General features: G+C 38.5%; 1 protein-coding gene across 2 annotated transcripts in view; it reads left to right on the forward strand.

The window, feature by feature from the left end:
• The window catches only part of CDK14 (cyclin dependent kinase 14), a 316491-nt gene that overhangs the window by 190796 nt on the left and 100519 nt on the right, over positions 1–25176 (forward strand). For both annotated transcript variants that reach the window (XM_037386401.1, XM_037386402.1), the window contains 2 exons: positions 703–796; positions 22660–22723. In XM_037386401.1, coding sequence (XP_037242298.1) covers positions 703–796; positions 22660–22723 — 158 coding nt within the window. The remainder of the gene's footprint in view (positions 1–702; positions 797–22659; positions 22724–25176) is intronic.

A 25176-nucleotide genomic window follows, 5' to 3' on the forward strand; every position in this document is an offset into this window, starting at 1 on the left:
GGGCTGTCATGAGGTGGCTGTTGCGGTGGGGAGAGCAGGGAGCCCATGGCTGCTCAGACTGTTGCAGCACTTCTCAGCCAGAGCTTCTGGGAGATGGTGTCAGCAACCCCCCACAGCTATGGGCTTTGAGCTTCCTTCTTTCATGCTGGAAAAGTGGAGAAGAAAGCCCAAGCAAGCCCATCCCAGAAATCATCTGCAGTAGCTTAGTTCAGTGGCTGTGAGCAGTCACATTGCTTTTTCCTTTTTACTCATCTTTTTCCAGATTTTTCTGCTAGTGCCGAGCCCTTCCAGTATGCCTCCGTGCCGTAGTCCTGTCCCCATTCATCTTTTCCCATCTCTCATTGCTATTCCCATGTCCCCAGAATTTATTTGGGGGCATGAGTATGCTGCTCAGGAAGCACTTGCACAGAGAGCAGCTGCTGCACCTTTATTGGTCTCAGCAGCTATCAACTGTATTCCAGCTACCTCTGCACTTGCCACCTGAAAAGGATTCATATGTACACATCAGTTTTAGTAAATGCACATGCTTCTCCTTCAGCCTGGCATTGATTTTAAGAAATAAATAAATATTATTTAAATACTGGTAATGGATACAAAAATATTGTTGCTGGCTATTTAATCTATAAGGAATCTTTCTAACATTACATACTTTCTTCTTTTTTTCTTTTTTTTTTTTTTTTTTTTTTCTTCCCCCCTCTATAGGGGCGTGGGTTGTATCTTTGTAGAAATGATTCAAGGGGTCGCTGCTTTTCCGGGAATGAAAGACATTCAGGATCAACTTGAAAGGATATTTCTGGTGAGTTCTTTATTGCTGAAGTAATGTGCCTAAGACAACAAAGGTTTGATTGATAAATGTTCACATATTTCTTTGTGTCAGGAATTAAATCACTGATAGAGCCAAGGATCAGAAGCCTAGTCCACAAGCTAGATACAATTTACTTGATATGTTCTTGAAGACTGTGTAATAAGTTCAGATCCAATTTTTTTTCAATTAATATTTCTAAAAATCTACAGAAAGGTTTTTATACAATTGTGGAAAAAAGCTTTCCAAATATAAGGCAATGGAAATACAGCCAGTTTGTAATCTTGACTTTGCAAGTGATCAAAAACGGTAACTCTGGTTGGTGTTCTGTTAATATTATGCTAATATTGTAATGTCAATGGCAAGAATTTTTTGTGACATAGACATATAAAGGAGAAGTAAAATAGGAAGTGAGATGAGAAGCAGAATGGGAAATTAGAAATCATGCTCGGGTTCAACAGGCGTCCTTGACTACGGCTTCTGCAGCCTGGTTGGGCCCTTCATGGGGTATATGGGTAGCTTATAGACACTGATGACATAACCGGCATTGGGAGTGAAAGAAGAGGTAATTTATATTGAGCATAAACCATTATTTATGTGGTTTTCTTTCCAGGGTTGTGGTTTGGGGTTTTTTTGGGGGTAGGTGGGAGTGTGCAGTTTGGTTTTTGTGGATTTTTTTACTTGCTCTTTCTCCCATTGTACTCTGGGTTTGGCAGTTCCCTTTCAAAAGGCTCAGGAACAACTTTTCTTGGTTCTTTGATAAAAGGGTTTCATTTGCTCCTGTGCCTGCTGGGAGCTGTGCTGTTGTGGAGTGGGTTTATTCAGGGAAGCCACTGCTCACCCAGATACTAGCAAAAGTGGCTTCCTGGTACTGTAGGGTGGCCATCAGGGAAAGTATTGCAAGAGCAGCTTCTTCCCTCAACCTGGCAATCTCTGTTTTGCTTCTGACCACAAATTTAGAATGGAAGCACAAGCACACCCTTGCTGTTAGAAAGTATTTTGTTAGTAGCCATTTATTTCAAATACAGAGGATTTATCTGGGATTCTTTTTTGGCCCATGGAGAGGGAAAGAAAGTCTTTCATAATGTGTTTATTTGGTGTTCATTCTTCATTTTGCTCAGACTTGCTTGTACTGTATATCTTTTGTTGGGACTTCAGGGAATTTAGCAAGTGCTTTTAGGAATGACTCAGAAAAAAGTATCTCTCTAAACCAAGACCTTATTTGATTGTGATATAAAAAAAATCTTATTTTCTGTAAAATATTTTGTTATTCTGCCTGCTTGGCTAATACCCTGAAAATTCTGTGCTATGGAAAAATAGCTGTGCCACAATGTACACAAGGAGGAGTTCTGAGCAGTTCCTGTGACATGACTAATTGCTTCATTTGTTCAACAGCTTGTGTATTTTAAGCTAGCAACTTCTGGGCCAGTTTTAAATTATTCTGCTTCTCTTTATTGGGAAGAAATGTCCTCATTTATAGAACCTGAAATTTTGAAAACAAATTCTTCTTTGGGGCTTCATCTCATTTATTGTGGTAAATTTTTAGTGAGTGGTTTTGCTATTAAAATTAAATAGATTTCTAAGAGCAGAACTCAGTGCTTTCTTTAATGGGGCATTTTTGCACTATATCCTATGAGATTGTCTGATATAGTGCAAAAAGTGATAGTGATAGGTGTATTATATAAACCTATTTTGTATGCCTTTTGTATATTCTCATTTTCTTTCTCTTCCCTATCCTTCAATTATTTGTGTGTCAGACTGCCAAGTTAAATACACCCCAGGATGAATTTTGAGGCCTGCCAATTTTTAAAAATTCTGCAGCTGCAAATATTGAGAACGGTGTTGAAATAACAAAGGATAATTTCTTGATACTGTTTCTTTAATTTGATCTTTTACAAACCTTCAAATAAAAAGATAAAATTTTGGACTGGAGAGTTTTATGGTCCGTTGTAAATCAGAGTTAATTTTTAAATCCCAATTAATTAGGCTTTCTAATGGAAGTGTCTATTTACCCTTAGCTAAATAGTTTCAGTGAGTGCCTTCCTAATGTACTCTAGGCATCATTAAGAATTTAAGTTTTCTATTTAAAAGTTATAAAACAAAGGATTATTCTTGTTTGGGTTTGTATTTGAACAGAAGGATTAAATGCATCCATTCTCCAGTGAATTGTGCATAGTGTGGTACCTAATAGTGCTGAAGTACAGAATTAATCAGGTTGTTACACCAGATAACTAATACAATTAACTCCCACACAGTAAGCACTTACACAGTGGTGAAAGGAACAGATCAAGCAATAGAAGACTTTTCCATGAAGTCTTCCCATAGTTCACATTTTCAACATCCAACAGTGATGGTTTTCTTGTAACAAAGGGTAGTCTTCTGAAAATGGGGTGAAATAACAGTCGACCTTGACGCTAATCCTTTTGCGTTTGTAGTCCTCTTCTAAAATATACAACTTGCAACAGAAGGTATATTAATGTGTCATATCTGTTGTTGTTATTGGTCATAGCTACCCATCTATAAGCATGTAAGAGTCCATGTTGCAGCTTGAGGCTTTTAGGGAATCAATTACATTGTAGTAGGAAAGTCAGAAAATTTAAAGAAATAATAGCCAGGAAAAGTGAATAGTGCGAATAACAGTTTAAAATTCATAAACGGCTCTTAGATTCTTTACATATTTACATAGTAAGAGTAGATGCAACCCAGCAAACCACATTTCTTCCTCTTTACGACTGATATTTATTTATGTTTAATAATGGCTCCATTAAGGGGTTGTGTTTAATAGTTTAAGAACAGAAATTGCTCTTTTAGTTTTGCTTAAGAACTTTTCTCTTCAAGTTTGTGTTTCCTGACTTCTAACGATTGAAACATATGTGGGTTTTTAAATGGTGATATACACTGATCCTCCATTTCTGTTACAGCAGCTGTCTGTAGTAAGTGTTCTCAGGTTCCACTCTTGTGATAGACCTCAAGAAAATAGCAAGGGTTTATAAACCAAAATATGTTCTCAGAATTGGACCAACACTTAGAGATGTTGATGAATGAGCAAAACTACAAGTTTTTATTGTCACACTTTGAATCTGATAATAGGAATTCTTTTTTCCACCTATACTTAAAAGTGTGAATAATCTCTTAAAAAACCTGTACTTACCAAATAAATGGAAATTCCATGTCTTTTGCCTTGAAGTATCAAACTAGTGATGTGTCATCATCATTTTCAGCACAACTGAGAAGATCCAGCAAACTGTTGGTTTTGCCATTCTCTGAGACAAGCAGCTTGAGGTTTTTGTTGCAAGGTACTAGGTCTGATGGACCAATAATCTCATACAGCAATCTCAGCATTTCTATTTAGTCTTGTAATATGTGTGCAAGAGAGGGTGAAGCTTTGTTCAAGTACATGTTGAACAGTAAAATCATGGTAATAGGAAAAATATGTGAGGCAATCTGTTGAATCAAAACAGAACTGCACAAAATTGGGAAGTATCGTTTGGCTTCTGATACGGAGTAGCTAAGATCTTTGTCAGTAGTTTATTCCTGTTGATCATTTATTAGCGTACATTTCTCTAGATGCAAACTTTGAGGTTTTCTATATCAAGGAGAACCTGCCATTATAAATAAGCTTTAATTATGTCTAGAAGTAAAAGCTTCACCAAATGCCTTCAAGCTAGCCCTGTGCTGGGGAGAATTGACAATTCCTTGGATCTGGTGATGATGAGCATGAACTAGTTGAGTGTTAAAGCTGCTTACGCTGAGAAGAGTGCAGTATGGCTGCGCGTGCCTTACTCTGAGCCACACTGCAGGTACCAACTTGGGTACAGCTCTGATTTTGATACAAAGATGTGCTTTTATACTTGCCGTTCTTAACAGATTCAAACCAGATCAGAGCTGATTTCTTGTGCTAGCTTAATTTTTCTTCTGGAGAGAATATTTTTATGTGGGACGGTATTTCTGTCTTTTCCACTCTACATGAGGTTTCTGAGAGGCACTACAAATCAAAGTGAATCTTCTTCCCTGGCTCTGAAGCCTTCCCGATTAAGGGAATAATCTGTGCGTTGGCTGAACTGCAGTCTTGTTGCCAACTACACTGAAAATTATATTTCACTGCAAGAATAATGTACAAAGAGTTCTCCTGGTAGTTTGTAGATCTCTGCACAGGCAAGGCAATGGTATTTAACTCCTGGTTTATCTATAAATGGGCATTCACTCTGTGAACGTGACAGAGGGATGCGCGCATGCTGCAGGAGCCTCACGCTGCAGGTAACGTGGTGCAGCAGGAGTGGGAGTTTGCAGCCAGAAGCTTCTGTCTTTCCTAACACGCATATTGCAAAAAGCTGAGGACTTCTCTCTGGTCTTGGATGCTACTGTTCTGTTGGGTGCCATAATGCACAGTATTAAAAAGTAATTAGAAGAGAACAGTATCCATTTGTTGAGCCCAGCAGTCTGGTGTGCCAAAGGGTGATGCCAGAAATGCTAGCTTTCTGCATGGAGCTGTACAGCAAAGACTCGCATGCGTTTGCAGTTTCAGGTAACTATGAAAAATGGCATTTTGCTTCTAAATGGGAGTGAAAGTGTTACTTCTGTTACTGAAAATTTAAAAGGCTAGCAATATTTTTCTTTTTTTATATATATACATATACATATATATATATATGACTACATGCCTGAAGTGTCTTGTATCATGTAATGCAGGCTAATAGTGTTTCCTCCGCAGCTCTAATGTTAACAGGACTTTGTGAAGCTGTGGAGCTTTCTTCATGTGGTTCTGTATCTGAAGGTTTGCTTCATGTCACTGACATCCTCTAAAGCCTGAAATAATACATATTAACAGGCCTCACTTTTGTTTAAGCTTAGGATGGACCCAAAGGAACCGTGCTTTCTAGTACATTGTGTTACTAACTTTCTGGAAGCTAGCAATGCTAAACCCAAGGGAGGAATACTTTTAACTATTGGGTTTTGAAGTTCACCTGTGTAATGAGTTATTTAGCAAAACTTATTGGTTTTTTATCCCTGTTTCATTATTTAATACATGTTCTTCTGTCACTTGGTAAATACTTTGGCTCTGAATCACAGCTGGTTCATCTCTGATGGGATGTGTTTGTGAGGCTGGACCTGAGCTGAAATTTTATCTTGTGTAGGCATGGTATCTATGGTACCTTATATGTTGTAGATGATGAATCTGGTTGGCGAAAAAGTCTTCATTTTTTTAAAATAGATAGTTCTTGCCTAGAGGGGGAAACACAGCTTGTATTTTCCTCCCATATCTATCTCTGTTCCTCCCACCAATAACTTCATGAGGAAACTAGGGGTTTTTTTGAAACTAAGTAAGTAAAAACCTGACTGCTGAGTTCTGTCTTCTCTAACACAGCATGTAAGTAGAATGAGAGAAGTGGAATGTATTATATCCTGCTAATGAATTTACCTCAGCTTTGCTTTATTATAATGGTACGGAATACATTTCACTCCTCTTCAGCACCACTGAAATTAATTAAATAAATAGCAGGTTCTTTACCTGTGGGTCTTCTCATTGAAATTGTGTTAGCACTTACTGAGTATTTTACTGCAGTTCCCTGCAGGTTTTGCACTGATACCTTTTATAAGGTACCTTTCTGGGCTTTATGTCTTAGGCCAAACTTTAAATGGAGGTAATGCTAAACTAGGCAAGTATGAGATGAAATCTTTAAAATGATCTTTAAAAAACAAGCAAATCTTCCATGTATTCATGCTTTGTAAAGGATTTTGAAATTTTTTTGGTTCTTTTTAAGGAGCATCAGCTCAGTTTTAGCTCTCTGCGCTGTATTGTCTTCTCTATCACTGCATGTACATGTTTTCCTTACAACAGAGCACAAGGTATTTGATACTAATTTGCATTCTTATAAAGTATTCCTGTCCTCACCATGTCCAAGTAGCCATAGTCCATGTTGTTCTTTGCCTTACATCATTAAACCCATATGGTATTAGATGAACAAACTAGGGCTAAGATTTTAAAATAGCAGTCTTTTGAAAATGTAGGAAATTTACTTGAGGAATATTGCCTATGTGTGTCAGGAAAAGGAGGCTTTTAAAAATACTGAAGTTATAGCTTGCATTCTGTTAACATTTCTTTTAGAAAAGGGGACATGTAACCTCCCATTTGTCCATGTTTAAAGTAATAAAAATACCCAGCAGTATACCATCAGCACTTGCCAGAGGAAGTACCAGATGGTAGCAGGAGGGAAGAGGAGGAGGGGAATAATAAATGAACGTGTAACCCCATCCTTGACTTTCAAGGGCTGGCTGGATGTCAGCCAGTCACACAACCTGATGCACATAGGTGTCATCTTCTGCTTGTAAGAAGCTAGCTAATTCCGACAAAAGCCCTGAGCATGGCTAGGACACCAAGAGCTTGGCTGCTTATCAGCTTGGTAGTGCAAAACATGAAGACTAATTGGCTATCAGAAAAAGAAAACAAATTAAGACATGGTTCAGTGGAAAACAATGGCTTTGTGGTTTTCTTTGGAATCGGAATGTTTCTTTAGTATCTGCCATATTTCAGTTGCTGATGAGAAATGGGCTATAATTATAAAGAAGCATTGTTTCTTTTCCAGGCTTGCCTCTGGCCTTCAAGAGAGTGGTTACAGGCAATACATTTGCTGAGACTCAGCTGGTGTAAATCAGTGCAGCTCTGTTTACTTACTCTGGTGTACGTCTTTGCAGGCACCTTCCTTCTTGGCCCCATATACCATAGAAAGGGGGTTTTTCCCATGTGAAATCTTTCTCTGTACACACATGCAGGTGACACTGAACAGAAATGGAGTTGTAGGCAATTTGTTCATATTACAAATGGAGCTGAAGCTCATTCTGAACAAAAGCATTGGTCTGTTATCCAGAAACTTATGCTGTAAGGTAATAGTGCTGCATAAAAGTACAGGCCCATTCATAAACCTGCTCTGATAGGCTGGCTTTATTTACTAGGGAAGATAATAAATGATCAGACATCAAATATCAAATATTGCTTTCTCTTTCCATTTTGTAAATAAAGGAACAATGTTTAATATACTTGAATCTTCTCTTTTCCCTTTCCTCTTTTACTTGTGTCTGAATTGCTCATCACATGCCAAAAGCGAGTTTTCTGAAGTGCATCTTGATTGCCAAAATTGTTGTTTATAATGTGTAACTGAAGTTCAAGCATCCTTAAAGTTGAAAATGTCTAAAAATCAGCGTGAGGCAGTTTTAGGTGATGATTTTACAGACAGGTTATGAGAATATAAGATTGATATGCCTTACCTGTCTGCACACGTTTCTTGAAAGACTTCAAGAAGAGTAACTGATTTCTTCTGCCCTCTTAAGAACTGGTAAAAGTATATAGCTTTTTCTGTCGTGGTATCTGGGGGAAACATCCCCTTCAGTCCATGCACATGCCTGAGGTACCATTTGCAAGAGGCCTAATTTGAAGAAAATAGACTCTAATGCCCGTTTTAGTGTTTCCTGAATCAGTGCCCTAGACTAGGTATAAATCTAGCAAGATGCTGAGCCCTTGCCATAAGATTGAGTGTTTTCAACTATCACTGCCATTTACACAAGCTGCTGATCCTCAATATATTTCTATAAGCTAAATGTAAATTTTAAGATAAGCTTAGTGATTTCAAGTGGTTTAAAGTTTTCAAGGGCTAACATTAATCCACTTTGATTAGGACAGCTGCTTTTCTAGTTCATTAAATGGCTATGGTTAAATAATGTAGGCATTTATTTTGACATATGTTGAAAAATTTGTATAATCTCGTCTGAGTTCTAAATATGCATATAAAAATGCTGTCACACAATTTGTGTGTCCACTAGTTGTGTGTTGTCATTACTTACATGACTTGCATAGAGAAAAGAAAATAAGAAGGAACTCATCTCCCCTGAATTTTTTATTCTAATTGGGTTTTTTTATTATTACTCTCTTTTTGTTAGTGAAAAGTCACCAATAGAAAAATAGCTGCATTAGTTTGAAACTAAGTTGAAAAGTACTGGACAAAATCAGTATTATGAAGTAGGAGAAGGAAGGAAGAAAGGCTAAGAAATGGAATACATTCTACTTCATAAGAAAAATGTCCAAAAAAAGAGGACTTATACAGGAATTGAGAGTAGGAGAATCACCTGACTATGATCTTAAAATGAGAGGTGTTCTCAACTGTTTAAGTATGAAATGGAGTAGGTTCTGAAGTACACAATGTTACATTTTATTCCTGTTGCTTTGGTTCTTCCTTCCCCAGTCTTCTGAGCACTCCATTTAAAGTAACTTGGAGGCCATGGCAAAACTGAATTCTCTAGCTGTCAGTTACGGGAGGAAAAATGTCCTGTGTTCATTCTTTGTCTTTAGAGTGTGCATGTATATCCCTGTGGAGCAGTACTTCTGGCAATTGAGGTCTGTTTCTGAGGACATCGGAGAGAGCTAATAATACATTTTGTGAGAACATAATGAGAATTCTTCATGGTGCTTTTTTGGGGCACAACATGATCAAAATAGCTGTGGTGTAAACTCTCAAACGTGTCAGTGATTGAGCAGAACAGCATAAGGTAAACCTTTAACAGAGTGCAGTATGAGGCAGTATGTATGTTCTCACGTAAATATAATTGCCCTGATGATGATTATGCCCAGAGGAGAAATCAAAGGAAATTTTTGGGCACCTACTTAATTGCACTGAAAATTTATGGTTGGATTTCTGTATCTTTTGGTAGGTGAGAAATCAATTGACCTTGTAAATTTTCAATGTGGTTAAACTTTGCTGTGTCATAGAGAGGTGTTTATGTTTTTAGAATAACTCTTGCTCAATTAACTTTAAAGTTATTGGAAAATATTCTCCAGTTACTTCCCTTCTTCAAAAGGGATTTATTTGCATTTTAACTCATTTTCGATTTAAACCATGTATGCTTGGGGTGGTGGGGTGGGTTTGTGTGTTTCCTGAATATAATTGTTTTACAATAGATGGTAATTGCACTTTTCTCAGAAAGAGAAGTTGCATAAACTTTGTGTTGCTGAACTGGCCCTTGAGTAAATTCAAACGGAATGCAGCCAGGGATTTTGTCAATCTGTTAGTTATTCTTCATGACTCATCTTGGTGTGCATCCATACAACATGTTGCCCTAATTACTTTAAAAGAGGCCTTAATAATTTGGATGTTGGAGATCCTGGGCATTTTGGTATAGTCTGCTTTGGTCTCATGACTGAGATACTTGGTTAATAACATTGCTGTACTACTGGACCAGCTTGTTAAGTATGTACTAGTATTGGTCCTTTCTCTTGAAAAGGGAGGGGCAGAGATGAGGTCCTGTTGACCTCACGGCATCATATCACTTTATCAACTGCTTAGCAGTTCAAAGCAGGGTAATAACTGTAGCAAGAGCAAATCCTCTTTTGTTTGTTCTGTGGAGCTTTTCATTAAATCCCTGCAGTACCCTATTCTTTAAAAAAAAAATCATCAGACTAGTGAATGTAGCTGAGAACTACAGATAGTGAAACACCTGTTTCCTACTAGAGTCATCTCTTCTCTGGGCTTCATTTACTTTCAGTAAAATGTACTTTCAGTGCACCTTCCTACCACTTTTGCTTTATATTATCTTGTTCTTGCTAATGCTTTCATGGTTTTGTTACTTTTGCAGCCTTTTAACAAGCTTCATGATAACTTCATGCTGCTCATCTGCATTCCTCACATAGTCCAAGAGATCAGCTCTGGCTACACTGTTGAGAGGTTGATTTTTTCTCTCTGATAACTTGTGTAGTTACCCTTGTTTCATTGGTTTAACATCTGCCTTTCTACTAATTTAGTAAGATCTTTAAAGTTTACCTCCAATTTGCATTGTAATAGCAGCATTGCTTATGTTAAAGAATTAATGTAGCTGGTGTTACTGTTCTTGTCCTTGATTGATCCCCCATAATTTTTCAGCCTTTGTGTCATCAATATTTCAGGCCATGCATTTCTGTGGTACTTAATATATTGGAAGTGAGGGATAAGAAACTGTAACTCCAGCATGTCTCTTCCTCTCCATCATTATTGACTACTGGTGGTACTGAAGCTCTTTGTCATGTGTCTGTGTAAATTTTCTTTTCTGTATTTGCATATCCTATTTATTTATTTATCCATTTCCCCCCGGTTTGTTGTTTGGTTGGGGTTTTTTTTGGGGGGTGGGGGGGTGGGGGGGTGGGGTTTGGTTTTTTTTTCTGAAAAAGAGCAGATATGCAGGTGTTACGCAGCTCCATTTTTTTGAGGATTTGCCTTCATTCATTCATCACACTTCATCACTGATCATTTCATCACAAGCCCCCCCCAATACCTTTTGGAGCTGTAGGCATTATACTCTCCAAGTCCTGCCAGGTCCTCGCAGCTCCCTTCTCCAGTGGGTAGACAGGAGCAGTTCCAGCAGCTCCAGGGAAGTAGTTCTCTTTTGCCCAAAAGTGAGGGTGCAAAGAACAAGGACTGCCACTGCAGCTGCCCTGCACGTGTCTTAGAGGAAGTTTAAATGGAGACAGAAGATGAGTATACCCTAATCCCTCCTGCCTTATGTTTTTGAGAGCTCAGAAGTCACGGGCAGTTACTGAGTGCACTAACGTCAAAGCAAACAAATGGGTTCACTGAAGCTGGGAGTGCAGCTGCCTCTTCCAGTTGAGTGACACCTGCTTTCACCTTCATTTAAACAAGTAAAATGCGAAGTCTTAGGCCACCTGCCAGCTGATTGTTAAAACCACAACTGCTAAATAAATGCAACAGCAATAAATGGTTAAATTGCATAGTTCCCAAATTTCAGAAAATTTGAGCATCTCAGCATTCCGCACTCTTTCAAAATCCGCTTCTTATCTCTACATTTGGGCATGTACCTTGTGGTGTCAGGGAAAATGAACACATTCCTCTTACTGGACTTGCAGGGAAATGGGTGAAGAAAGTGTCAGGAAGATGGGTAGATGCTCTAGCGAAGAATTCACTGGGAACTTCCAAAGTGCTCTGGAGTGAGATGTGCTAGTTTGCTAGGCTGCTGTGGAGCATACAGATTGTATTCAGCCATGGGCTCCCCATTGATTTTACTGTCATCTGGATGAGAATGAGTATCTCCCTGGGATTATGCCCCAATCCCACTTAAAATGTCTTGGCTGCTTTTATAGCAGTGTCTCCATCAGAAGTAGGCTGATATTTCCTCCATTTTTAGGGAAAAAAATATTTCTATACTACTGAGAGACTTCAGTATTTCATTCTGCTTGCTTTTTCTGTTCCAGTGACTCAGAAGGATAGTCAGAAGTATAAAACTCTTGCTTTTTTAGCAGCAAAATACTGCTGTTTGGAATGAATACACCAAGCTTCATGCTGTGTCGTTTTTTGTAGGAGGCACACTTGAAACTGAATCACTTGAAATGGATTTTTAGTGATAAGCTTAGACATTTTAAAAAGTGATTTGATATGGGAATCCTGATAAGGTTCAGTGTAGAATTCAGCAGGGTATTTAGACATCCAGGAAGAGTGTTCTTATAATCCACCACATATACCAAACACAATTGGAGCTCATTATTAATACCCTCACTGTTTCAGAAATATTGTAACACCTGGACCTACACATTCTTCAAATGGCAGCATGACTGGCTGCCTTCATTTACTGCAGATTGAACAAATGGTTGCTTAAAAAAGCTTGACGAAATACCCACTGCTTCATTGGGCTCCGTGTGGCTGCATGAATCTATTCAAAATCGAGACTTATCACAAGATCAAGACCTTAGCTAGCAAAATAAAGATTGGCAAACTTCTGAATGATCTGATTGGATTCTAGCATCGTGGTGTTCTGTGATGCTGAGCACCAGGCTTAATATATAGGTCTCAGCATAGGTTACCTCCCCAGGATTTTTAGGTGAGAAAAAAAAAAATCACGATACAACTTTTTTTTTCAGACAGTGAGCTCAGCAGCTCAGCTAGCCCAGCTATAATATTCTGTCTGCCTTAGTACAACAGCTTTCCACTGCGGATGTATTTGTCGCATAAGTGGCACATGTCAATTTGCTGTGTGTCTGCTCTTCCTTGTGCGTAAGGAATGGCGAGTCCCTCTGTGGAGTTGTAATGAGGCACACTTGTTCCTCCAGTGTGTTGCGATGTCGCACCATGCCAGAGACAAAGGGTTTCCAGTATCTGAGAAGTAAAGTGTTCATCACTGCTTTGGAGTGGGGTTTTGCTCTGGGAAGACATGGCTTGGTTTCAGTAAAAACCATTGGGTCAGATCCTGGTGCAGTGATGATCCTTATTGGGAATGGATGCGATCCAGTATGTGCTGCTTTGTTCAGACAGTTGTAGTTAAAAAAATATATAGTGATGAAATGTCATTTTACTTTATTTAAAAATTATGTTCTTGTTATTTTTGTCATGATTCGTATGAAGATGCAGAAACTTGGTCTGTTGATTACTTAAATAATGTCTGCAGCTGAATGGCAGCTTTAAGCCCTTAAATACCCTGATGCAATGGTGTAGCTTTGCCTATGCCAGTGAGCTTGGACAGTGCAACACTTGGTAGGAATTTGTGTGTGTTAACTGAGCCGGTTTTATGGTCTTCAAAAAGACCATAAAGCCAGCTTTATGATCCAAAAGGAGCATTGCTTTTCTGATTTGCCAGCATTTCCAAAAAAACCCTACACAGTACATACCTGGAATTCAAATTAACCAGCTGCTGAGCCAGCACAGCAGGCCTTATGGAAGTTTATTTCATAAAAGTTTCCCACAGGCTTTTGGCTTTTTTTTTTTTCTTCCTTTTTTGGTTTAAAGGAAAAGGTCAGTAAAAAAACTTGAAATCTTAAAAGGGTTTATTTAGGAGTGGACTGTCTGTTTGTGTGGGTTATTCCAAAGGTTTTGCAACACAAACAGGATAGGAAATCTGAAATGCAGAGTATATACACCTTTCTGTGCAGAGTAAATCAGAGCAGATTTTAAAGGATACGTAAACAAGCATGACTCGTGAGCCAGGGGGTTGTCTGACAGAAAATTGCTGTCTTCCTTCTCCTTTGCAGTGGAGAAAATCATTGTTTGTCCCCAGTGGTAAGGAAGAGACCTTCCCGCACAGAAAACAGAAGCAGCTACTTCCTTGTGTGTACTAACACCAAGATCTTCCTTGGTGAAGTCATTCCCGAGCTCACAAGCTCTGGCAGTGCCAGAAGACCAGAAGAGCAAACTTGTCTCCTTAGAGGAAGGGCAGAGAAATCTGTTGAGGCCATCTGTAGTCTTCTACATGAGTTTTCTTCCCAGTCTTTTCCTGATCAGCAGCTTTGAGGGCTACAAAAGCTTCCAAATTCTCTTCTCTTCTTACTAAGGATCAGTTTCATACTCTTGAGGTGTTTTATCATTTCTGCAGCTCAAGCGCAGATATCAGAGACACTAAGTCTAGTTTATTGTCAGGATTTTTTTATTCTGATGATGGGATTGTTTGCTGGTGGAAAGAGACTCCTCAGCACAGGGGGCTGGGAAAGCTGGAGGGACAGGTTCTCAGTTCTGCCACTTCATCATGGAGCATCCCTCACAGTGTCCTCTTTTCACTTTGGAGCTAAACAGCATCTCCTTTAAGCATGCACTATGCTTTTTTAATTAGCTTTTAATTTTGCTAAATTGCTGCATGGTTGCACTGGTTTGAGAAGAGCAGCAGCCTGTCAGGAGTTTGCCTTTGCATGCCTTTTACTGCTAATTTCAGATTCTGTCTTTACAGCATAGGCGCCTCTGCTTTCAAAAAGTCTGCCAAATCCTGTTTTATTAGTGTTTTTAGCATTTGTCTCATTCACAGTTACATTTTAGTAAGAATCACTAAACAAAGTTTCTTCCACCATGTGAACCGTTATGAAATTTTAAGTTACTAAAATAGGGCATTACGATGTGATGTACAGTCCACTTGTAGGAAGAGGATGCTACAGCCCAGTACAAGAGTTTGTTTTACATTTGCTTTTTTCTCATTATGAAATATAGATTAGATTATCTGTTTTTTCTTTCTCTCCAATTTAGAATGGATTATGGACAGAATTACTTTCTAGAAGTAATCTCATTGACGGAGCTGTTTCTGTGATTCAGAATTTAGTATGTGTTTAGTAGGTCCTTGTCAGAATAAACAAGTCTCTCCTGACTGAACAGTTAAGGACACTGGCACATCAGACATCTGTATGCTTTGTTGTAAGGCTGGGGATTTCATTGAATCCTGTCCTGATGGTCTGCAGTGCTGGGTCTCTGGTGATGCCTGATCTGTTATTCCCCCACCTCCTCCCAGCTGTTGCACCCAGCTTGTGCAGAGAGAGTAGGCAGAGCCTGGCTCTGTGAAGACAAGTGTGTTTATGAAGTCTCCAGTCTCTGTCATCTTCCTCATGTTAGCACAGTTGCAGTGGTGTCTCTGTCAGGGTCCCTCAAAAAGGTAGCAGTGGTTACCATGGGCATGAAGAGAATGATGAGTTTATTTGTGCCACAAACAGCATGGAAACAGCATTGGGATAAATTTAACTTTTCAATCCAGGCAGCTACTCAAATTTCATTTATGTACACAAAGTAAAATTGGAAAAATTACATATTAAAAAGGCTTCCTGGCAACACTTCTTTGTATTTTGCCTCTATGGGAAAGGATGTTAAGAACAGTTGGGTCCTTTATTGTTTAAAGTACCTAATTTTTAATCCTTGACAGAGCTAAAGCACAAATACAAATTATTTTTTTTTTAATTAATGTGTGTTGTTAAAATTTTGTAGGAATGTTGATAGTAATTTCATGTTTTGCTTCCCTCATCCATATTGGCACATTACCTAAATGTTTTTGAAGCCAGCTTCATTATAAATCACTCCTTATGCTCAAAGCAGGTGATTTTATTACCCATGTATAATAAACGACAATATTCCAATTGATGCCTTTAAAGAGTCAGCCTATTGTTGTAGGTGAACCTCGTTCTGTTCTTACTTCTTATTTTTTCACCTTAGAGAATCAGCCTCAGTGACTTCTATTCCCCCTCTGCCCCCCCCCCCCCCCCCCCCCCCCCCCCCCCCCCCAGCGCAGCATCACTTTACATACAGCAGAAACAAGCTTATGAGGTTGGTGTGGAGGTGCCTTCTCTCATTTTTGTGGCTGTTGTGTCCTGTACTCATTGTCTCTGTAGCAGGTACTTCTTATAGCTCTTCAAAGAATTTAATACCTTGCCTTTTTTTTTTAAGACAATAATTAGATCATTCACAAATTAACATGCAGAAGTTCTCTGATCAGCTTTTTTTCTAGCCAGCCTTCTTTGCTCTTAAATCTATAATTCTGATCTAATGTCCTCAATGAATGCAGATTGCATTAAACATATTCTGCTACACATGACTATTGTGCATATAAAAAGGTGGTTGTTGAATTTCTTTTTCCTTTTACCATGTATCATCACTTCAAAGGTTTTTTTATTACCTTGATAGCATTTACAGGGATATAAGGAAACAAAAAATACAACTTGTTTTATACATAAGAATAAGAATTTGAAAGTCTGATTTTGTATGTAAAGAATTATGGGCTCTTGTTTAACACTTTCGTTGTGAAGAGGAATCATGCAAGTGACGTTATATTTTCTGTATGCTTAATATGTTGCATCTCGAGTTCACTAGTATTTTCTTCCTTACCTCTGTGGGAATAATGAAGGGATGTTTTGATGACAGTTGACTGAAAAGAATACGGAAAGTGTTTCCTACGTAAGAAAAATAGGTTTTACTAAAGTACAGTTTTCAGGCTCTGAACAAGGCCTTTAGTGTTTTCTACATGTGAGGAAACTGCCTTGATCACATAGTTTCACTTTGGTTGTTTTAACTTGGAATTGATCGGGATTCCTGGTTTAGGAACTGTATGTAATTTTTGCCATTCATTTAATGAAGTAAGGCTTGATATTTTACATCTCAAGGACAGTGAATAAGGCATATGGTCTTTATTTTTCATGAATCCAAGTGAATATATTGTTGCCATCTTAGCTGACAGACATTGTTTCTGTAATGAAAAATCAGGTGACTTTTCCATTGCAGCTGGGAACCCTGGAACATCCACAACCTTCCCAAAGTTAAAATGTGTTCGGCCTCAATCTAACAAACGCGTAAGTGCATTACACAAACGGGTAGATTTATTGCCCCTTACAGAAACTGAACTGCTAAGCTCCTGATGTGAAGAAATGACTGATATTGAGGCAATTCCATTTCTGTCTCGATCTGTTAGATATTAAACTTGACACTCAGCTGTCATCCATCGTGCCCAGCAGAGAGTCAAAGGAAGCCTTGCTGCAGTTGTCAATCAGCAGACTCTGAGTCAGCATGCATAATACACAAATAGTTGCTGAATTATTTTTTTAACCCTTGATAGTAAGACCAAATGCTGAGCTGAAGGACCACGTTCCTCCTTCGGTCTTTACTACTGGACATATGTTGTGCTTGCTGACATTATCAGGTGGCAATGCAGCACTTTCCCTGATTGTGGAAGATGTGGTTAAGATCTACCTAACAGTGACAACTCTGGAAGGGAATGCATCAGTAGGTGGATCATCTAGACAAATGACTTGGCACCAAAACAGACTGCAAGAGAGAGAGAAAGATCATGTACGCTTCTCCTCTTCCAGACCAGGTGGGAAATTCCATGTTCAGAAGTGGCTCTGGGGGTGATGGAGCTGCTGTAGTGAAAGTCTGGAACTCGCAATGCTTTTCAAGATCTAAATCTAAAGCAGTAACGTGCTTCCCTCTAATGAAAAGGAAAAGAACTCTGGGTTTTGACTATGTTGAAAGCTTCATTAGATATGTATGTTTTGGAAGTATATAGCAGATTTTTATTGAAAAACACAACTTCTGAAACCTCCAAAGCTCATTCAACAGAAGGGAACTGCTGATTTGGAAATGGCTCTGCAATATTTATCCTTTTCCTCTTTTTATGAAGTTCAGTTCCTCAAACAGCTATAGTCTCCCATGGTACATCATAGCCAAGGACTCGCTCAATCTACTATGTTTTAGCCACCAAATAGGAAGACTGGAACAGAAATCTCAATGATCCTTAAAAAGAAAAATAAAATAAGAAAACATTTTTACATCTAGCTTGTAACTTTTACTAGTTGAAATCCTAGGGCATTTTTTCAACGAAATCCTCCTTTTATTAAAAGGAAAAAATTCACTGTCCTGACATTTTTTTGACTAAACTTCGTTCATCAAGTTGATCTAATGTAAAAGATTTGAAAATTGCTTAGCCTGGTTTCTGTAAATTCTGTCTAAGGAAAGACAGCTCATTTGCATGCTGATCTTGTTTTTCATTCTGCTCTGTTGCTACAAAACCCTGAATAATACCACAGGCTGCACATTCTTTGTCTTGTTGAAGTCCAAACCATCGCCTTTCTTGAGCACTGTCAGATCTAATGGGTTAAAGCATTATTTCAGTTATTTACAGCATTGTATATTCAAAAGTTGCAGTGCAAATGGAAATGCTTGTTCCTTATTAATTATGCCAGCACTTGGGAAAGAGCTGGTGGAGAGAGATTTCCACTGCTGCTCATCTCACAAGAGATTCAGATGACTTCTCTGGACAATTTGTTACCCAGAATGACCTTATTGCATGGCAGTAATCAGGAACGTTTTTGCGTTCGAAGCAGAGTACAGGACAATATGACTAATTGTGTTGGTAGAGTGGCATAACACGCACCGTAAAATAGTGATTCCCTTGCACACCAGGGAGCAGGTTAATTAAGGGAATGATGAGTCTTTGTAAAATCAGATGCAAACTTTTTTCTTATGTTAAAAAATTGAGGCAATGCAGTAGACCTTAATGCATTTGTGCTGTGTTTCCTGGGAGATCTTTCTGTACCATGCTTGTATATGGAAATTTGAACAGCAGGTTCTGTTTTCATAACTTTCTGCCAAACAGTAACAATGTCAACTGGCAGTAAGGGTATTTGGCCTGTACCCTGATATATTGTAAATCTGTTATTTTTATGTAAATAGATTCCTTACTCTACAAATTAGATTAGAATCTGATTCTGATTTTTGAACAGGAAGTTTCAAATGAGAAGGTCATTTTATCTCATTTGTTAGGGAACTAAAGAGCCCAGAGTGGTGTATGTAGTGTGGAACAGCAAAACCCCAGTAGGTTTTGGAGTTTTTGTTACAGAAACCATAACCATCCTGGTCCTGGGAAAACATTATATCCATTCAAAATTTGAGAATTGTAGATTATTCTTGTGTTGGCAGTTCAGTTAAAAAATAGGATATCAAACCATGCAGGTTGAATGATTACCTCACTGAGAAGCAGATTATCAGTAGAGAAAGTGAACAAGTTATATTTTTCAAATAATTCTCAATGGTAAATAAAAGCTTATTTCCAATATTAAGTTGGGGCTTGATTGCCAGTGATGGTTATTTTCATGGTTTTGGAACATGAATCAGAAAGGAAGTGTTAAAATGTAGAAGAGACAGAAGTCTTGGTGGCATGCTTGGGATAAGAAGTAAGTAGTGGACCATGAAAGGATAGTTTGGGCTAGGAGGTCACCTGTAAAGTAACAGCTCCTGATGTTCAGTTGTTGTCCCGGGATGCTGGGTCTCCTGTATCTTCCACTTCTGCTGGTTGCTGTAAGGTTAGACTTGCTCTCCAGCACTGGCTGGGTGGCCAATCGTTTGCTGCAGCTGGCTCCACCATAGAAACAGTTTGATGCTAAGATGTTGGCAGTGGTTTGGTTTGGATGATCAGTGTTAACTGCTAAGGGACAGTGGTTTGGAGTAAAACCAGAAGACTGTTGCATTCTGCCGTCCTTCTCCACTTTCCTTTTGCATGTTGATCCCTTAATTCTCTCTTGTAAACTGCAAAACAAGGTAGCTCTTTCTTCCACCATGATGTTACTCGTGAACTCCTCTTTGTTTTGTTTGTAGCAGGTGTCAAACCTCATTGCTTTGGGTTGCCTAATCCCACCTCATCAAAATGGGATTGATTGCTGCTTAGAAGAATCACTTGCAAGGTGATGCTTACAAATCTCTTTATGTTGACACACCTGTGGGCAGTGACTGTTTCATCTTACCCAAAACCACAGTTGTTTTGGTGCTGCTTTCTCCTTCTTGTTTGTTGATAGAAATTCACAATGTGACTATCAGTATTGTGCATGTTAAAAATTGTGTGGAAGGAGGATGACCTTTACAGTGTTTGTACTATGTATTAAACCAGTGTCTGGATCCTTGCCTGAAATACTAAGTGCCCGTACCTTAAAAATGTTAGAAAACCCTAGTTGTTTTTAGCCTGACAGCTACCCTTGGTGGAAGGTATAAATATTATAGGTGGTCTGAGTACTCCAATGCACAGAACTTGTTTGTAGCTGGCTCTTAAAAATTGTAGCAGCAGGTGAGCTGGAATATTATTAGAGAAATTGATTGGAAAACTAGTGAAACAAAAAATTGGGACTCACAGAAGATTACAAAAGTGATCTCTCACCGAGCCCTCTGTTTCTGGACCTGAGGTTACTTTGAAACTCAAAACAATCCATTTCTTAACTCCAAGTTCTACATAAAAATAGTCTGATAAATATTCTGCCTTGCACTGGAAGCTTCAGATTTTGTTAGCTGGTTTTAATATTCATCTGTACAGTGCCTTAGCCCTTAGCTGCCTATGTCTCCTCTAAAATAAGAGACAATTAAGAACACACATTTAGAAAGATGTGACTAATTTTCTTATATTCATAATGTTTTACGTGAGAATATTCCTTTGATTTGCTAAGAGGAGTTGCAAAGTCGAGGACCTAGTCATTTAAACGGAGCGTGCGAGAATCTGTTTTTAATCCACGGGCTCCCTCTCCTGGTCTGGAAGGCGCTTGGCACCAGCAGCTTGATTAATGCAGAAGCTAAGTGAAAGTCATTTGCAAATTGATTTAGTGAAATAGTGTCAACGGTGTCTCCTAACTGCTGCTTCTATGTTTAATGAGAGAGTTGTGCTCTCCCTAATAGCAGTAATGAAATGAATATAGGTGTTGTGATGAATCAGGATTGCAGGGCCAGGTTTATCTTATTCAAATGCAGATTAAGACATATTTCACAAGGACTGAAAGCAAGGTCGTACAAACAGTATTTACAAATAAATCAGTGAACTTGCATATCCAAATAACCACATGAGCATATACTGTCTAATCACATTGATACTGTCATTTTTGTTTCTCTGACACATAGGTGCTCTGCTTTCATTTCCTACTACATCTAAATTGGACTGTTTTCTTACGGTATTTGATAGTAGAGAAAAATTACTTTTGCATTAATATTCTTACATTAGAAACGTGTTAGTATTGTAAACTGTTTAAAAAACTTGAGGCCTTAGAGTTAGAAAGCACACCTTGTAGGTAAGAATTGTATCTATGTAAGAGGTTACTTACTTTTGCCTCAAGTTTTTAAGACCATTTCTAAATTTTATGAAATAAATTTCTGGCAGAGTTGAAGAGAATTTTTTGTGGTTTAGCTTTCCGGTCTCACTTCTAAGAATTCTTCTAAGCTTGAATTTATCAACATGAACAAATGTTTATATAGTTTAAGAAGTGCAACAAATATTCTCACGTGGTCTTTCCTTTAATGCTTTCAATGCATATCTATATTGCAGCAGACACAATTAAAAAACAAAATCAAAACAAACTTCTTCACCTCCAATGATTGGTAGTAGATGTCTTGTAGCTTGCCCTGAAGTGTTACAAACCTTTCACCTACTTCAACCAAAGATTTTCACACTTAGTGCTTATTTGGTGCTGATGTAAGTGACCACAGAAGATCAGTGACTCAAGATATGCTGGTTCAAAAGATTTATTTGGAAGATCTGCAGTGTAGGTAGGGGCAGGGCTGATGGGGAGTTTTATCTGTTTAAGACAAAGCAAAATAAGCACCAGACTGGAGTGAAATGCGTTCACTTCAGAATACTATCAGCCTTTTATTCCAGGCCTGAACTTATAACAAATACTGAAAACAGCCCCTAGCATTTTCATGTGTTAGGACTGGGTATAGATTTGTAACAAGAAAGATCCCACTAGTGAAATAACAAATTCCACAATTCATTCAGAAATGCATTTCTAGTGCTGCTAATTTAGGTGTTCCTCTTGGCTTCACTTAAAGTAAGCACTGACAGTTACGTCTTACGAAGCAAAACCAGGTTTGAGAGAACTAATAATAGCAGTTCTCTCAATGTACTTACTATTTGTGCCAAAGACATGGGGGGGTGAACTTCTCATGTAAGCAGAGGATATAAGATGCACATGAGACATGTTCAATACTTTGCTACTGAAAGTTGTTCCAACTTACACTACAAGAAGGTGGACAATTGAAGTGAATAGAAATAAAGCATAATGCGTGAGTCAAAGTCTGTTTTTCCTAATAATTTACTATTTTTTTTGTATACTACAGCCATTTAAAATGACAACTGTTCGCTGTGCATTCTGGTTCATGCCATGCTGTTGGGCCATCTGCTTCACCATTTGTGCAGACTTTCTATCCTAGCATCTATTAGGTATCTGTCCATCTTACTTAAGTTTACAGGGGTTTAAATTATTTCTGAACTAAATATCTAGCCTCTGTAACACCAGCGCTCTGAGATATGCAGGTAGCCTGACGCTTGTTAGTGGAAAGTAGCTTTAACATGTATTTGTTAAATAGGCAGCCTGACAGGAACACAGCACCACTATGTGCTTTACTGACTCCACTGGTACCTTGAAACCATGGTAGTCATTTAATTTTTTTGTACCCTCTCCCCTTTCCCTAATGGTTAAACCTATTTAAAGCTCAGATTGTGAAGTACATTGGGCTTACAGTGAGGAGTGGCTTTATGCAGTGCAATGACTTATTAAGCCTTTTCTATTAAAGCAATGTATGCTTTTTTCTTTTTTTTTCTTTTTTTTTTTATCTTTTTGTGCACAGGTACTTGGAACACCAAATGAAGATACATGGCCTGGAGTCCAGTCTTTACCCCATTTCAAACCAGGTAGGTTGAAGTACCAAGTTCATCCAAATTCTCTTCCTGGAAATACAGGGCACAGATAATTACATTTCTACTCACAAGCTTCAAAATGACCTGCTACGCAGTGCATAAACTGTAATGCATTTCTTCTAGCTGCTTACTTTTTATTGTGCTTGGGGGGGTGGTTCGTCTGTTTAATTTCTTTACTTTCTTTTGCATTTTCTCCAGTTTATTAGAGTATGAGCCCTGACCTGCTTGCATTCCTCAGCCACTGAGTATTGTACCTTTCAGATAGCTGGTAGCCTGATTCCCAATCAGTATTACTTTTCCGCAGACCACTATGAACTTTGAGGAATACTAAAGGAAAGTAGAGAGTAGAGAAAAGACTGTCAAAGCTGAAGTTACAACTAGATCATCTGTTAGTACCTTTCTACAAAGGTTCAATATTTTAATGTGCATTGTACTTGCAAGTTGTCGTATTCTACAACCATTCTTGAAAAGCTGTTTTACCGATACCTTTGTGCGAGAGGGAGAAATCTGTTCCCTAGAGACCAGAAGTACGTGGTCAACTTCATTATGTATGTATGTACATATGTATGTATGCATGTATATATAGTTTTGTAAACTTTAGAGTAGGGATCTTAGAAATACTGGGTTTTAAACATGCCCAGCAGGCGAATGAGTAAGAGACATGTTGGCAGGTGGGGGTGGTGAAATACTGAACAGGTTGTCCAGAGACATTTGACATCTCCATCCTGTTCAAAACCTGACTGGGCAGAGCCTGAGCAGCCTAAACTTCTTGGACCTACTGTCAGTGGGTTTGGACTAGATGGTAAAGAGAAGGTTACTAGATGCTTTCAGATTAAGCACTTAATTGACTCCCAGTATATATTACTAGAATGAGTCTTCAGTTTATAACCAAACACCTCCAGTCTGGAAGTGAGAGAATTGACCCAGGAATCCAATTTCAGATGTTTTTGTCCTTGCAGGCATAAGGTCTGTCAGTAAACTCCTGCTTCTCCTTTACTGCAGATGATAGTCCCTTCAACTTTTGTCATAAACTGTGACAACCTATGGCATGCTATGTCATTTAAACCTAATTTAAAAGTCATCTTATAGGTCAAACATAGGGCAGAAGATTGCCTTTTTGTTCCAGCCTGCCTTTCTCCACTCAGATCTGCAGCATCGTAGTGGCTTCTTTGGGCCAGCAAAGAGGCATGAGATGGGGCAGAAGAGTTGAAAAGGACAGAGATCTAGGCAGCTCTCAAAAAAGGGGTGTGTCGGGGTGGTGGTGGAGAGTGAGAAACAAATATATTGTAGGGCTGACTTCCCCTGACAGTAACATAAAGCCTCGAGAAAAGGGAGCACAGCTTTCTTGTACGTTGCTTTTCAGTCTCTGTCCTAGTGTTTATTGCTGTATACTGAAAATACTCCCTAGTGCTCTCTAATGAATTAGTAGAACTTCTTTAAGTAGTACAGTTTTTCACTGAAATACTAAAAATATTACAGTGTCCTTCCCTAAATCAGTGTGTCATTCAGTTTACAATGAGTGTTTCTCATTCTTGATACTGGTTAAAAGGTGAGGATATACACAGAATCCTTACAGAAATTTTAACAAGTCCAAAGACATTGTTTATATTCAAGAAGAGTAAAGAGGAGGAGAAAATCTTGAGATATCAGTGAGTACTCAGGGTTTGTTCTTGTTTTTATTCTTCTGCGTGATATGGGAAAGTTTTGAACAGTAGATGGCAGCCAAGAAATTTCCTGGTTTCATTTTTCTGTTTGGCTTCCAAGTATGTTAAGGGATGTGGGTTTATTACCATAGAACATCAGGAAATAAATCCACAGTAGGCACTTCATTAAATCTAAATTTTATACAGGCATTGTGCTAGACTTGCTTTTATTTTCTTTGTCCCAGACTATGGATTTTGTCAGCTACGAATATATAATATTTATACAAATGCAGATGGGGACAGGAGGAAAGGTGCCTCCAAGACAGAAAATGGTCACTCATTATTTTCACCGTTTCTGCATGGTGTGGTCTTTGTTCTCTCAGATCCTTTCCACATCTGTGAAGTATGTCGATTTGCAGAGTAATTACTTGTTGTCCCTGGCAATTTTTTAATCTTTCTAGGGCCCGTTAATGCAAAGCACTGAGCTGCTTAAGTCCCATACACTATGGAGGTCTGAGAGCACTCCAAAGGGGTAAGAGCCCTCTTCTGTATCCATACTACGTTCTGCTCTCCCTTTGTACCACCCTGTATCTTTCATGGCCTTGATAAATTGGTGGGGTTTTTTTTGTCTAACAGTTCCCTATTTGCTGATTATAGAAATTACAGCAATAGAAATCATAATCTAATTGGACAACCAAAACTTGGCTTACATACCCCAAAACTGAGTAATTGAACTTTATGCTGGTAAAGTGTGGAATGGTTAGAGGAGCAAAACACATCGCCTCTGGGATCATACTAGGGTAT

The sequence above is a fragment of the Falco rusticolus genome, chromosome 4 (assembly GCF_015220075.1).
Source record: "Falco rusticolus isolate bFalRus1 chromosome 4, bFalRus1.pri, whole genome shotgun sequence".
NCBI classification, from domain to species: Eukaryota; Metazoa; Chordata; class Aves; order Falconiformes; family Falconidae; genus Falco; species Falco rusticolus.